This window comes from Lampetra fluviatilis, chromosome 13, assembly GCF_964198595.1.
Source record: "Lampetra fluviatilis chromosome 13, kcLamFluv1.1, whole genome shotgun sequence".
NCBI classification, from domain to species: Eukaryota; Metazoa; Chordata; class Hyperoartia; order Petromyzontiformes; family Petromyzontidae; genus Lampetra; species Lampetra fluviatilis.
Window position 1 is genome coordinate 2800947 of NC_136287.1, and position 14815 is coordinate 2815761.

The 14815-nt window shown below is 46.6% G+C and overlaps 1 protein-coding gene across 1 annotated transcript; it reads left to right on the top strand.

Annotated features, from left to right (window-relative positions):
- The first annotated feature begins 40 nt into the window (after nucleotides 1–40).
- Nucleotides 41–13665, top strand: LOC144935413 (ATP synthase F(1) complex subunit alpha, mitochondrial). Its single transcript, XM_078862018.1, has 12 exons — nucleotides 41–194; nucleotides 1940–2018; nucleotides 3748–3917; nucleotides 6111–6284; nucleotides 6779–6945; nucleotides 7586–7734; nucleotides 8640–8791; nucleotides 9355–9579; nucleotides 10820–10927; nucleotides 11993–12137; nucleotides 12702–12852; nucleotides 13440–13665. Exons 1-12 carry the CDS (start codon nucleotides 132–134, stop codon nucleotides 13519–13521), a joined length of 1665 nt encoding a protein of 554 aa, XP_078718144.1. The 5' UTR covers nucleotides 41–131; the 3' UTR covers nucleotides 13522–13665.
- The last annotated feature ends 1150 nt before the right edge of the window (nucleotides 13666–14815 follow it).

The following is a 14815-nucleotide window of genomic DNA, read 5'->3' on the forward strand; positions in this document are numbered from 1 at the left end:
GGGGCGTGGGAGGTGAAGGGCGGGGCGTGGGAGGTGGTGGGCGGGGCGTGGGCGTGGCGGTGTCTCCCGGGCGCCCTTCACGCGCCTTCAGTCTCCTCCATCTTCTTCTTGGTCGCCAGCCCCGCGCCGCAATGCTCACCGCTCGGCTCTCGTCCTCCGTCGCAAGGGCGCTCGCCCGCCACTCATGCCGCTCGGTACGGGGAGAGAAACACGAGGAGAGAGTGGTGGTGGTGGTGGTGTGGGAATGACAACGAACGAATGAATGGAGTGAGGTGAAATCGCGTGTTGAAGCGCTTCGTGGTTGTGACGGAGCGGACCGGGTACCGCTGTTTGGAGGTCGCGTCGAGCCGGGCAAAGGGGAAGAAGCGATGGCGATGTTGGTGGCGGTGGTGGTGGTGGTGGGGGGCATCAGTGGCGTTTGGCGGTGATAATTGTTCTTGTAATGTCAGGGTTTGGTTAGGATTAATCTCGTGACGCCGTTTCTTTTAATTCGCCGTGAAAATAATTACATTTTGGAGGTCAGATGCCTGACAGGGGGAAGGGATTACAATATAATATCAACATCTTATGCTTCGTGTTGATGTTGATATTCTCTTGTAATCTCAGATGGTCGGTTCGTGATTAATGATATTTATAAGACTGCAAGACCACGGCTGCATTTAAAGATTAGACAATTCGGAGGTCACGCGTCTGGCAGAGGGAAGGGAGCGACGGCGAGGTTTTGGTGACACCACTGATATTGGTCGTGACCATCTCGTGGTCTCATTGGGTTTGATTGGTGGTCTTTGCTAAGTCTAAAGGACGTTAACAAAACAGTGGTCCATGCATGTCGGATGTCGACCTTGCAACAACTACGGGATCTGACAGAAGGAAGGAAGCGATGGCGAGGTGTGATGATGGTCCCTTGACCTTCATTGAGCCAGCCCAAGGCCCCATAATACGTGGCCACGGATTTGGCCTCGTTGGATTTTAGCTCCCTATCGCCATTGTCTTAATCAAGGGATTCGCCGGGCTTTGGATTAGAATGACACGTATGGTTGTATCTGAAAAGCTGCCTTGCCACGGTTCACTTGTGTGTGTGTGGTGTGCTGCTTCGTAATGTGATGAGTGTTTCATTATGTAAAATTAGTTTTTTGTTGTTGTGTGAAATGAATGGCAAGAGCCACGGTGTTGCTCTTGGGAAGGTCAGAAGGGGCAAATGCCCTTCGCTCTCCTCTCTGACTTCATAGGGGACTTTGGCTCACGCCTGGTGATTATATGTACACGGCATGTGCATACTGTATGCATATGTTTCATACAGTGTGACCTTTTTGAAAAGCCTGCGAAATTGTGTCATTGCGTCGTGGATGTGTATTTTTTAAGATGGTAGCAATGTCGGACCGCGTGAGACGGAAATTGCATTATTATTGTTGTGATACGGTTTTCATTCACAATTTATATTTTGGCTGGAGTAGTGGTTGTTGGTATGTCGCTGTTAAGGTCATTGGTTAGTGGACAGTTGTGTCAAACACCTGACGTGTAATTTTCACTTGTTTGACAGATTTAGATTGTTATGCAAAAATGGTGGCTTTCCGTGAACATTTCCACAATTTTTGCTATCACCATTAACATCACGATTGTGATACTGTTCTAACGATCATCATGACCGATATCATCAACGTAATTGCCATAACCACTGCCAGCATTATGTAATCACTGCATAATTAAATAAATACTGCCGAGTAAAACCTTTATGCACCTGGTGTGGGAAATCAACGGCGGTTAACCTATAGGATAACTGGTACCTGCCATAGTCATGTGGAGTTGTCACCACGAAAAGGACAGCTAAGATTAGTGTCACCCATCGCTCAAAAACGGGAACCATTTGCCTTGTGAAATGCTTATGTCTTGTACTGTACTGGTATAGCTAACTATTTTACTGCTCGTGGCTGCGATTCAGGTGGCAAGGGGTGCGCTGGGAGCTGGGTTTGTGGCCAGCAGAGATGTCCACTCTTCTGCTGCTGCTTTCCAGAAGATCGGTAAGGGCAGTGCTGGTTTCACCTTCGTGCCTGTGACCATGTCAAAGCAAAGGGGCATTGGGACTAATGACCTTGGCCTATTTTCTGGAGTACAGTATTCGAGCTTTTCGTTTGTGTGGCTTTCCATCAGGAAGCTTGTGCACTATTTCCTTTAAACCACAGAACTCGAGTCTATACTTGAGTTACCTCTTTATACTAGAGCACATAATATTCGAATTCTCCCAGACAAGTTTAATTCACAGACTGGACTGAATTACTAAACCAGAATTCAGGCTTAGTGAAAAATACATCACCAAACATTTCAATTCAATGTAGGTGTCAGAGTCCTTTAATTTACAACGTTGGTAGGACAAAGTCACTGGTGGAAATTACAGATTCCCATGGCAGTGACAAGTCTGACAAATGTGTTTACCACTTAAATTGCCACAGAGTGGTAGTTATTGTATCAACCCAAACCTATGATAGACTGATTTGGCTGCCCAAGTAAGCTTTTCTACTCAAAGCCTTCCAATATTGATTTAAGCATGCTTACTTACCATCGCACAAATTGGATAGAGAGTTTAAAATTAATCAACGACAGCTTTTTTATTTAAATATAGTCTAAATTTCGATTTAAATTTCGATTTAAAGCTTTCGTGACTGCAGGGATTCATTTTCTTGGTTCTTTCGGTAAAGTCACGTAGAAGTGAAATAATAAAATAATACAAATAAAACATAATAAAATAAAATTCTCACGACGTTTCGGCCACAACGCAAGCATCCGTCCTCAGGTGAAGAACAGGGCTGTCGGAAAGACGGCGTCTGAATGAACACCACCAAGCTTGGCAGCGTATATATAAGCTGGGTTAGAAGAGGATAGCGCCTTGACAAAGGAATTTACATATCAAAAAAGGAATTTAGCATATTTATGGAAAATGCAGATATGGAATGTGTAGGTGGTGGGGAGGTCTCAAAGTCATATTATGCTCGTGTATTATGTAGTATTAGCAGTCATAAAGGGAGGAAGTAGGATTAGCAGTAATAAAGGGAGGGAATCATCTTCTTGGTTCTTTCGGTAAAGTCACGTAGAAGGGAAATAATAAAATAATAAAAATAAAACATCAAATAATTATCACGACGTTTCGGCCACAACGCAAGCAGCCGCCCTTTCCCCCCCTTCCAACCCAGCTTATATATATGCTCCAAGCTCGTGTGCTGTTTCATTCAGACGCTGTCTCCCCGACAGACCTAGTTTTCACCTGAGGACGGCTGCTTGAGTTGTGGCCGAAACGTCGTGAGAATTATTTTATTATGTTTTATTTTTATTATTTTATTCCCTTCTACGTGACTTTACCGAAAGAACCAAGAAGATGAATCCCTGCAGTCACGAAAGCTTTAAATCGAAAAGGGAGGGACATTTTAATAGTAAGGAGCTGCAGCAGCCAAACCACCACGTAAAAAACTAAAATATAAACTACATCCAATATCGTCAATATACTCAATATACTCTCCAATAAGCTGAGCTACTAACAGTAAGTCATACATTACACTTCTATGTCGAAGTTAAATATTGTCGTTTCTCAAGAAGCTTTGGAAAAAGAATAACACGAGAGAGTTAACAAGGAGGAGTGGTAGAGGAAGTAGGAACATAGGAGAGAGCAACACTGGGACCTCGCATCAACAGCAATGAGCCCCGGAGACAGCGGGGCAGTGGTGTTTGTAACGTTATTGGAAATGTTGTTTTGCCCAGGCACGGCTGAGGTGTCGTCAATCCTGGAGGATAAGATCCTGGGAACGGACATGTCAGCTGAGCTGGAGGAGACAGGCCGTGTGCTGTCTATCGGAGATGGTATCGCTCGTGTATACGGCCTCAGTAACATCCAGGCGGAGGAGATGGTGGAGTTCTCTTCCGGCCTGAAGGTATGACGATGCGACATGCGCCGAGTCGTGGCTTGAGCTCTCAGAAACAGACCTCGACCGGAACTTTGGCAATTACCCCGGGCATAGTGATTCAATGCTTTAGAGCGGTGTTTCTCAATTTTTTTTGGCGTGTGGACCACTTAGCCGATGCAAACATTTCCGCAGACCACACAGCTGCCCACTCCTGGTGACCCAAGGCATTCGCCTATCTCTCTAAATACCAGTAGTTCAAAATGATTAATATAACTAGAACAAAAAAAAAGTATTTGTTTCAATTCAGCTATAAGTTTTTTTCTAGAGGTGTCATTTAGATCGTAGGGCGAGGGTTATTTAATCAGGGTAGTTTACCTAACTTCATTTTTAAATTAAATTTCGTAAGTCAAATATTAATTCATGTCCAAAACAAAACGTATCAACATTGTCATTTTTTTATTTAAAGCTTTCGTGACTGCAGGGATTCATATTCTTGGTTCTTTCGGTAAGTCACGTAGAAAGGAAATAATAAAATAATAAAAATATATAACAATAAAAAATTCTCACGACGTTTCGAATGCAACACGGGCAATCATCATCAGGTGTGAAATCCACAGCAATTTTTTTTTATTTCCCTTCTACGTGACTTTACCGAAAGAACCAAGAATAACATTGTCATTATTTCCGGATCAACCTGCGTTTGCATCACAGCCCACGGGACCACTTGGATGACTATCGTGGCCCACTGGTGGTCTGTGGACCACACTTTGAGAACCACTGCTTTAGAGGCAAGGGTCTGTGAATCGCATAGTTGTAAAATGTCTCAATTCAGCTGAGTTGCGAGCTAGCAAGGAGATGACAGCACAGCAAGTGGGTTAGTAAATGCATTGCTGCACACCTTTTTTCTTATATGCGTTGCAGATTTTTTTTTTCTGAGCACTCCGGTTTGCTCCGGTTTAAAATGGCCCAATGCATGCCCAATCTGAAAGTGTCTTGAATAAATAGGTAAATCAATGGCAGTGTAATTAATTTTCTCAACTATTTAAAGTCTTTATATGTTAATTACTTGCAATAACCAAGTTCTCGGAGTTCAATTTATCGTAGTTTTATTGAAATGTTTTTTTTAACAGGGACGGATGAACTCTTCTGCCTTCCCATTCTTGTCTTGAACTTTTAAATAAACTAAAAACGTTATCTTATAAAATATGCGTAAGAACAAGGCAAAGCCAGGATGTCTAAAGAAGATCAGGTGGGATATTGCCCATAGGGTTAGCCGGCGCGTAAGTGAGGTGGATCACAGGGCCACAGAGTTTCTCGTTGCTGGGCGACTCAAGGAGGCTTATACTGCATCAGAGGAATTGGCCGCGCACTAATCAGATCCTGGGTTTAAATCCTGGTTTCAATCGCCTGCAATTAAACCAGGTGCTCAAATGTAGCGAGGTGATTGTATCGGCTCAATGTTACATTGCGTTACTTAATTGGCATCTTCCATCTCGTCAAGGAGCATAAACCATCACAACAACTCCCGGTTAACCTCGCAGCAGCGGCTTTTGGCACGCCATCGAACAAAGATGGTCACTGCATCGTGCGCTTTCAGATGTGCTTCTGCGGCCGTCTGGAACGCTCTTCCTTTCGACATTGGGAAGCCACTGGAGCTATGCACTTTTAAATAAAGATTGAAAACTTATTTCTTTAAAACTGATTTTTGTGTTTAATCTGTTATCCTTCCCCTACACCTCCGATTAGCACGGTTGACTACGTACGTACAGTGTGAAAGAAGTTCAACATAAATTTATGTTTGACGTCACAAACACACTGCAATGCATCTGGGCAGTTGTGCCACCGAGTGTTGATATTTAGGTGCATTAACATAATTCAAAAAGTAGTTGTGTGATGGCAGTTTCTTATATTAGGTATAGAAAGGAACAGCTCGAGCATATGAAGGTTAATGGCATAATTTAAACCGTTTTGAACAGTAAGTGGGTTTGAGGAGGAATACGTCGCTAGAAGAGGGTGATGACCGATGATCAAGAATAGCGACAGAGTGGCAGCCAAGGAATGAACGGCTTCCAGGGGGAAGTCGACTGAAAATCTTGTGTGCCTATGCTTGGTGGACTATTGCAGCATTGTGAGACCATGGCAACGACTTGGGGAGACCTTCACCCGGCAATGTATTGACCATGGCAGATGGTGACAAGAGCTTCGTGATTTGGTTCGCAGGGTATGGCCTTGAACTTGGAGCCCGACAACGTGGGCGTGGTGGTGTTCGGTAACGACAAGCTGATCAAAGAGGGCGACGTGGTTAAGCGGACCGGGGCCATCGTGGACGTGCCGGTCGGAGAGGAACTGCTGGGACGCGTCGTGGATGCCCTGGGAAACGCCATCGATGGGAAGGTCAGGGCACCGCTTGAGAAATGCTGTCACGTTCAATTAGTTTTCATTAAGAAGTAGACGAAATCCCTCCCCCCACACCATTGTCCCCTCCCCCCTCTTTCCTGACGCCCTTGTCCCCTCTTATATTAGATATCTTCCTCCCTTACCTTTAATCCCCCCCCCCCCCCCCCCATATGAACTTTCACTTCTCTGCTAGAGGCCCCCCACTTGGGTGGGGCAGTGAGCCCAATCTCCCCCCTGCCGCACCGATCTCGGGCTTTTGTTTTTAGAATTCCTGCCCTCCTACCCCCTTCTTGTTCTGTGATCGGTACTTTGTAGCGGGCTCACGTAGAGTTGAAATAAAATCATTAAAATAAAAGTAGGCGAAATAACTTGGCTTTACTTGAATTAACATGGCCCTGTTTTTTCAGGAATAAGTCGAGTTTCTGACCGAGGGCCTGGCCAAACGCCGACCAGAACAAGTCGTAAAAAAAATTGGCGTTCGTTTTCGACAGGGTCCGCTTGGCGCCAAGGTGCGTCGCCGCGTGGGGCTGAAGGCTCCGGGCATCATCCCGCGCATCTCCGTGCGCGAGCCCATGCAGACGGGCATCAAAGCCGTGGACAGCCTGGTGCCCATCGGCCGTGGACAGCGCGAGCTCATCATCGGAGACCGGCAGACCGGGTGTGTAACAAGGAACCCTTCTGGGCTCTTCGACATTCCCACTGTTTATCTTTCTCAGAGGGGCGATGCTTCTCGTTTAATGTGGCTTGGCAGCCAACAACCACGGCCGTTACTCTCAGAGATGAGCAGGCGTCAGCATCTTGCCACGAGCAACTGGGCCAAATGGGAGCACCGCTCCTTTTCCTAACGGTCACGGCAGTGAGTGCTGCCAAAGCCTACGAAAATTAATCTTTCCTCAAGCGTGCTATTTCTTTCATTGTTGGCACACTTTAAAATGTACATGCATAGTTCAAACGCTATATCTTTTTGTTTCTGGCCTTCTTTGCATTATAGGCCATACATAGTTCCTCTGCGTAGCAGAAGTGATTCGATTTTTTTGCAAGGATTTTAGGGCAATCTTTATATTTTTATTCGAAAACTTGCTTGTGTGCCTGCCTCGTTTGTAAATGGCTACATATCCCATTAGCACGGTTGGCTACATACGGTGCGAAAGAAGTTCAACATTCATACATATAGGACTTCAAAAATGGTTATACTGTTCATGATTTTAAAGAGGGTGAAAAGTTATGAGTCTTAATTTGTTAAGGACACAAGGTCTGAAAATGTTATTTGTGCTACACACTATTCTTGTTTCTTGCAGGAAAACGGCCATTGCTATTGACACCATCATCAACCAGAAGCGATTCAACGAGGGTACGGATGAAAAGAAGAAGCTGTACTGCATCTACGTGGCCATCGGTCAGAAGCGATCCACCGTGGCCCAACTGGTGAAGAGGCTCACAGACGCCGGTAAAACTCCCCACAACCTCTGCTGCACGACCGCCGACTCCTATAAGACTAATAATGCTCGCTAACCCACCGTTCAGATAAAATGATAACGTTTCTGGTTCTTATTCTTTCATCGGTCGCTCGGTCACAATTGTTTTTATGTACCGGCAGTCGCGTGTTACGTATTCGTATGTAGATGGGTATAACGGAGACTAACAATAACAACAGCAGAGAAGGCATCGAAATATCACTCCTGTCAACAACATGTGGACAAACACACAATACTACCTGATGATGATGATGAGTCGTATATATTGATATCTACTGAAAATATGTCATTGTAATCTATCACATGACGAGCTGACTTTTGTTACTTATATCACTAACTGGCACTGTGTGTTTTAAGAGGGTGTCTCGATGAGCTGTAGCGATGCACCATTATCAGTGACGATGAATCCACTGCTGGATGAACGCCTCCCCAAGCTCTCGCTGCCGTCTCACTGTGCTGCAATGTTTGTCATCCATCTGTATCCTGCACATGGGCTTATTTTATATCACCATTTCCGCAGTCAATGTACTCTGGCACATTTCCCTCCTTTGGCCGCTACTCAGACATGAGTAAAAACTAAAACTATAAATGATTTTAATTTTACAAGGTAAGGCCCAAGGGAGCTGTATGCAGCTCTTTTTCAGAAGCCACCTGGCGATCACGAATGATAGCTCAATGAAGTGGCTTATCACGTGGAAATGTACAGCTGCCAAATACTATAAACGCATTTTGATTCTAAATGCGTAGTCTTGACCACCGGCCATCATCCCTTCGAGCGTCTCGTACTCCCCAAGCCCACTTACCTCTTGTTCATGGTCAGACGCCTGTAGACGGACGTCCAGTTTAATTGCCCGTTAATGGCTTTGCCGATTTACAGACGCCATGCGCTACACGATCGTGGTGTCGGCTACGGCCTCTGATGCTGCGCCCCTGCAGTACCTGGCTCCCTACTCTGGCTGCTCCATGGGCGAGTTCTTCCGCGATAACGGAAAGCACGCGCTCATCATCTACGACGACTTATCCAAGCAGGTGCGCTCGCACTCCTTCATCCCCGTCAGCTCGGGGGTCGCCCATGGAGATAAAGGCCCCTTCGTCATGCTCACGAGAGCAACGCTTTGAGTTGGCTATCTGAGTTTGTGAATAATATCAGCACGCAGCGTAAACAGGGCATGTAATGATGCGCCAGTAAATTGATTGAAATGTAAACTCTTAAGCTCACGCGTAAGGATCAGCTCTTTGATATTTGCACATTTTAGGTACAAAGTTTGCATTTGGAAGAGAGCTGTATAAACAGCACAGAAAAAACAAACGGGCACAGATATTTAACGGTTCTTGAATTGAACTGTGCATGAATTTAACTGTGTGACCGTTCACCAAATCTCTGGGAGCGAGCGGGTTAGGGAGGTGAATCGGTACATGTCTAGTACACGGCAAAGAAACATTTCCACAACTTCAAATATTTTACGTGCGTCTCTGTGTGTGTGTGCGTGTTGCACCCGTTCACGCCAACACCAGTGAGGATTATCTTAACCGGTACTGGGCCACAGTCTGTTAAGGCTACATGGTGGGGGATCTTTGTGTCGCGCCCGCAGGCTGTGGCCTACCGTCAGATGTCGCTGCTGCTGCGCCGCCCCCCGGGCCGCGAGGCCTACCCCGGCGACGTGTTCTACCTGCACTCGCGTCTGCTGGAGCGCGCGGCCAAGATGAACGACAACTTCAAGGGCGGCTCCCTCACCGCTCTGCCCGTCATCGAGACCCAGGCCGGCGACGTGTCTGCCTACATTCCCACCAACGTCATCTCCATCACCGATGGACAGGTGTGCCTTGCTCGTGTGCCTCTCAAGTTTATACGACGACGTGGATGCGTACGGCGTCAAAATGCGACTGCATCTCAAGACGCTGTACAGAAACATTGGGCATGTTTTCGTGAGAAAGAGGCGGTTGGTCATAGGCAGACAAAAAGAGCAAGGTCATTATCCCTGACTTGAAACAGCTGGGCCCAGTTCTTGAGACCTTGTTGCCTGTGATGTTGTTAACCCTTTCCCATTCCGAGACCTCTGCAAGTTGCATGGTGGGTCCCGTTCACTGCTGAATCCCGGAACGCGCAAGCGGTTGGAGTTAATTTTATTCAGAGAGGCTTAGCGCCGTTGTTTTTGAAGACATCGTACTCCCCGCAGAGAACTGTAGCAACACGACCACCGCACTCTATGATAGCTGGCGCCCAGCTGTGCCGCATGCCCCCCCCCCCCCGCATTGCCTTGTGGGAGCCTCGGTACCGATAAAGTACACATACGTCATCAGAACAGAATCGGAAGAAAAACTGATGACATACATGAACGTCGTCGGAATGGGAAATGTTAAGCAGAGTGCTGGCGACACCACCCCTTTCTGTGTCATGCTGGCCTTTGTAGATACAGTGATCCCTCGTTTATCGCGGTTAATGGGGACCGGAACCCCTCGCGATAGGTGAAAATCCGCGAAGTAGGATTGGCCCCCTAGGAATTTCCGTATATGTGTGTGTGGGTACCAGAATGTTTAAAATAGGTATATTTATACTTTATATATATATTTTACTTAAATCTATTTAATTATAAAACCTTAATATTATACATTCACTCTCTCTCTCATACGATACGTATTATGGTGTTCTACACTCACCAATGACAGTAGTATCTTGAGACTTGACTCCAGTAATGACGACGACGACGATGACAATGACGACGATGACAGACCTGTGCAGTTCGATGAATGTGATGATGAATGATGATGATGATGGTGTTACTGCACAGGTATAATGAGGCCTTTAAATCAGTTCGAAAAATCCGCGATGCACTGAGGCCGCGAAACTTGAACCGCGAAGTGGCGAGGGATTACTGTATTCACTAACAGTACTTGGCCTTTACAATCTCCAATGCTGTATGTGGGAATAGCTAATATTTTGTTCAGTATATAAATCCCATTTGGTAGTTATGAATTTTAATTAAGTGTTGGTTTATACCGAGTTGGTTGTGAGAGGTTGTAATTTGTTTTTTGGTGGCTGTTTCTTCTCATCCACAGATCTTCCTGGAGACCGAGCTCTTCTACAAGGGCATCCGGCCAGCCATCAACGTCGGTCTGTCCGTGTCGCGTGTGGGATCGGCTGCCCAAACCAAGGCCATGAAGCAGGTGAATTATCCCCGATGTGTTCAGAGCAACGGCTACAACCAAATCACCCGCATCGCAGCCAATCTCATCGGCTCTCGGAAGCTAGGCATGGTGGATATCTTGCTATTGCCTTGAATGGGCGACCACCATGAATATAGACACGAGGTATATGCTGCCGATGGGCTACGTGGTGGATAGTAGAGGATGGCGTATGGATTTGTGCTATGCTATGTCCCTTCCGTGCTCCGCACCTTTATAAGCCCGCACTGATCAGCATGGCGAAAGATGGTCAAATATCTCCCACGCGGCATGGGGAGGCCCTCATCCAGCAGTGGACTCAGCATCAGAATTATTTACACTGGAGGAGTCCGATGAGCTATAAAGTTATTTTTCAGAGATATCCAGTAGATTCCTGGGTATCTGACAACAGGAGTGCAGTGTCTTTGTGGCGTAGTGGAATTTCATCACTGAATATCGCATCTAACAACAACAAATGGCGCCGATACGTTTTATTTGAGACACTTGTGGCGCTTGCAAGGTATGTTGTGGTACTTCAAGTCGCCTACCACCAGGTGGCAGTAAAGATTGTGCAGTGGTTAGCAACATGGCCGTGATGCCCGAGCTATGGGTAAACGGAGGCAAATTTTTTGTGAACCCGTCCCGAGGGCCATATAGGGACTTACAAATACCTCTAAAGGGAGGCCAATAATTTACACACACCTTGGTCACTTTTTTGTCTTGTCACAAGTGACTGACTGCAAAAAAATTATAAACGGTGTTCTTGCCATGTCAAAGACATTCCGCTCTAGTACCCGATTGGTGCGGCTTAGATGCCTGCATTGACGGATTAACATGAATTGCAGGCCAGGAGGGATGAATCCCGGCCTGTGTGCCCATAAGTTCCCCACTTTGATCGTCGTGTGCCGTGTAAAACTTCGCCGATGCGGAGACGAGAGGCTTGGTGCCGGCCACCGCCGCTGCCCGCGGGACATTTGCATGGCTCGCGTGAGAGCGGAAGTTCTACGTCGTCCACGGCGTGGAACGGGCGGTGTGCGTTGACATCCGCGCGTTCCCCGTCTGCCCCAGGTCGCCGGCTCCATGAAGCTGGAGCTGGCCCAGTACCGTGAAGTGGCCGCCTTCGCCCAGTTCGGCTCGGACCTCGACGCGTCCACTCAGCAGCTGCTGAACCGTGGCGTGCGTCTCACCGAGCTGCTCAAGCAGGGCCAGTACGGTGCGTCCCTTGCATCAAATCCCCTGCATCACCTGCCCCCCCCCCCATCAAGCTGGACCGAGCCGTGCGGGGGGAGTTCAAGAGTTCCAGGGAATGCTGTGTTTTTTATAAACGATAAAACTATTCTTGTATTACCAGGTAAGGCCCACTGAGCTTTCTCCAGCTCTTTTTCAGAAGTGCCCTGGCAACAAATGATGGCTCAATGAGGTGGCTTAACATGTGGAAATTTATAGCAGCCGGATTCTCTAAACACATGATAATTCTAAATGTGGAGGGGGAAAAAACGGAGGATCCGGAGAAAAGGCACACCACCACGGGGAGGACATGCAAACCCAGGGTCTGGATCAAAACCCATGACCTGCATACCAGGCGTGGGAGTTAACATCTCGCCACTGTGGTGCTGTGAAAGTGAAGGGGACTTCTTGCTAACAAATGGAGATGTGGAATTAATGCATATGTATTACAAGCATGGAACGCCCCCCCCCCAACCGTCTGTGCCGTTAACTCCCTACCGTTTGTTTCACCCCCCTACCCCCTCCCCTCGTTTCTCCGCACTGCGAGCAGTTCCCATGGCCATCGAGGAGCAGGTGGCAATAATCTACGCGGGCGTGCGTGGCTACCTCGACAAACTGGAGCCCAGCAAGATCACCAAGTTCGAGAGCGCCTTCCTGCTGCACATCCAGAGCCAGCAGAAGGAGGTGCTCGCCACCATCCGGTAGGTCCTAACAGACGCCAGGTTCACGTTTGAGATGACCATTTGGATCGCGCGTTCTTGTCGTGTGGAATGAGAGCGAGTCTCGTCGTTTTTAATGCGTCGGTCTTATAATGTGTCCACTGTCGTGCATTGTGTCTTTGGAGTGACCTTCAAAATGGGCGTGGTACTAATATTGTTTGATATTGCAGAGCAATCGTTGAGGTTGCAATTAATAAAACTCCCTTTTAAATTCCATTCTTAAAGGTAAAAAATGTGTTTCCTCTTTGGGTTATATGTTTGTATGTTGAACTTCTTTCAAACTGTACGCATCCAACCGTGTTAATCGGAGGTTATAGTGTTGTTGATCTTACACTCCCAAATTTGCTCGTAAGAATCTATTCACATTTTATGCCAATTGTGAAAGAAATTCAGCATTACATGCAGATTATAAGCTGATGTTACCATCGCGCCGGTGTAACAAACGGCATGGGACAAACGAGCTTCAGGGAACGGATTCTTGGACCGAAATCGTGAATCGTTGCACATCTCCTGGTGACACTTATAACGTCCACAACATTTTTTAACCTTTTCTTTTCTCTTGCTGTCAGGACTGAGGGTAAGATCTCCGACGCGACAGACGTGAAGCTGAAGCAGATCGTGACGTCCTTCCTGTCCACATTCGAGGCTTGATCGCATGCACATGTGGAACACATTGCCGAAGAGTTTCCTCGAAAGGAGCTCAAGCCAATTTTCAGACACGCACCACGTCTGTCATATGAGACCCGACTATTTATGTGCGGAAGGAAAGCAAAATAAAACTTTACCTACAGTGAACCGTGTGTTGTTGGTGGTTTTTGTTGGTTGGATTGTGTGACTTAAGTGACATTGATATAAATCAGTTGGGCTCCATTCTAAAACTCCACGTATATAAATATAAAACACTCTTAAATGTTGACTTAAAAGCTTTCGTGACTGCAGGAGTTAATATTCTTTGGGTCTCATGGTAAAGTCACTTAGAACAAACTTTTTTACAAAAAACTACGACGTTTCGATCGCGACGTCTTTTTTCTCTTGATGACGATTGCTTGTGTTGCGATCGAAACGTAGTTTTTTTGTAAAAAAATTCTACGTGACTTTAACGAAAGACTCAAAGAATATTAAACTCTTGTTATTCTTATTGGTATATTGGCCAATAGAATTGACACATTTAATCAATTATTTGCTCCAACTGCCTATTCACACTGCCTACTCATGTCTAATGTGACACTTTTTTCCAGCAAAATTGTTGTGCGTGCAGAATTATACCAAGGTTTATGTAATGCATTTTAAACGTCTTTTGCACCATATGTATCCAACCGTACTAATCGGAGGTGCGGCGGAAGGACATCAAACAAAATACACAAAGCAGTTTTAAAGAAATAATTTTTCGGCCTAGATTTAAAAGTGCATGGCTCCAGTGGCTTCCTGATAGTTGTCGTCCCCTCGCCCACCGAGTTCTCAGAGTCGGTAGTTGCCCTGTTTGCTGATCGTGGAGTGCAGGCCACTGCCTCCAACTTGTCATCCGGGTTACAGGTATCCCTCCTGCACGTGGTTGAGAATGCTCCGCGCACTGGGTGACGAACGCTAATCCGTCGGAACGGTGTTTTTTGATACGTGAATGCCTATTTGCCATTCTACTCATCAACTCCGTTGTCGGTAGTGTGGTGTGGCTTGTATGGGCCATGACAACGAATTAAACAGTGCTGCCCACTCGGGTAGTAACGACATCATCGGCTCAAGGGGTGCGGCAATCGGTCAGGTGGGGCCTACAATAAACGTTTTTGCTAAAGTGGGAGAGCGAGCGAGCTCTCCCACTTTAGCAAAAACAATTTTACTGGAACCTCCTGGTTACACCAGCCCACCGGGGATTATTGTGTCCGTCGTGCAGGGAGGGGCTGGGTGAGGAGCATGGGGCTGGGTGGGGAGGGTGGGGAGGGGCTGGGTG

What these genes read in the sequence shown, in the direction of transcription:
- LOC144935413 (XM_078862018.1), top strand. Translation starts at nt 132, where the DNA reads ATGCTCACCGCTCGGCTCTCGTCCTCCGTCGCAAGGGCGCTCGCCCGC. An exon ending in ATCGGAGACCGGCAGACCGG is followed by an intron (nt 6,946 to 7,585) that starts GTGTGTAACAAG and finishes TGTTTCTTGCAG; the next exon opens with GAAAACGGCCATTGCTATTG. An exon ending in TCTCCATCACCGATGGACAG is followed by an intron (nt 9,580 to 10,819) that starts GTGTGCCTTGCT and finishes TCTCATCCACAG; the next exon opens with ATCTTCCTGGAGACCGAGCT.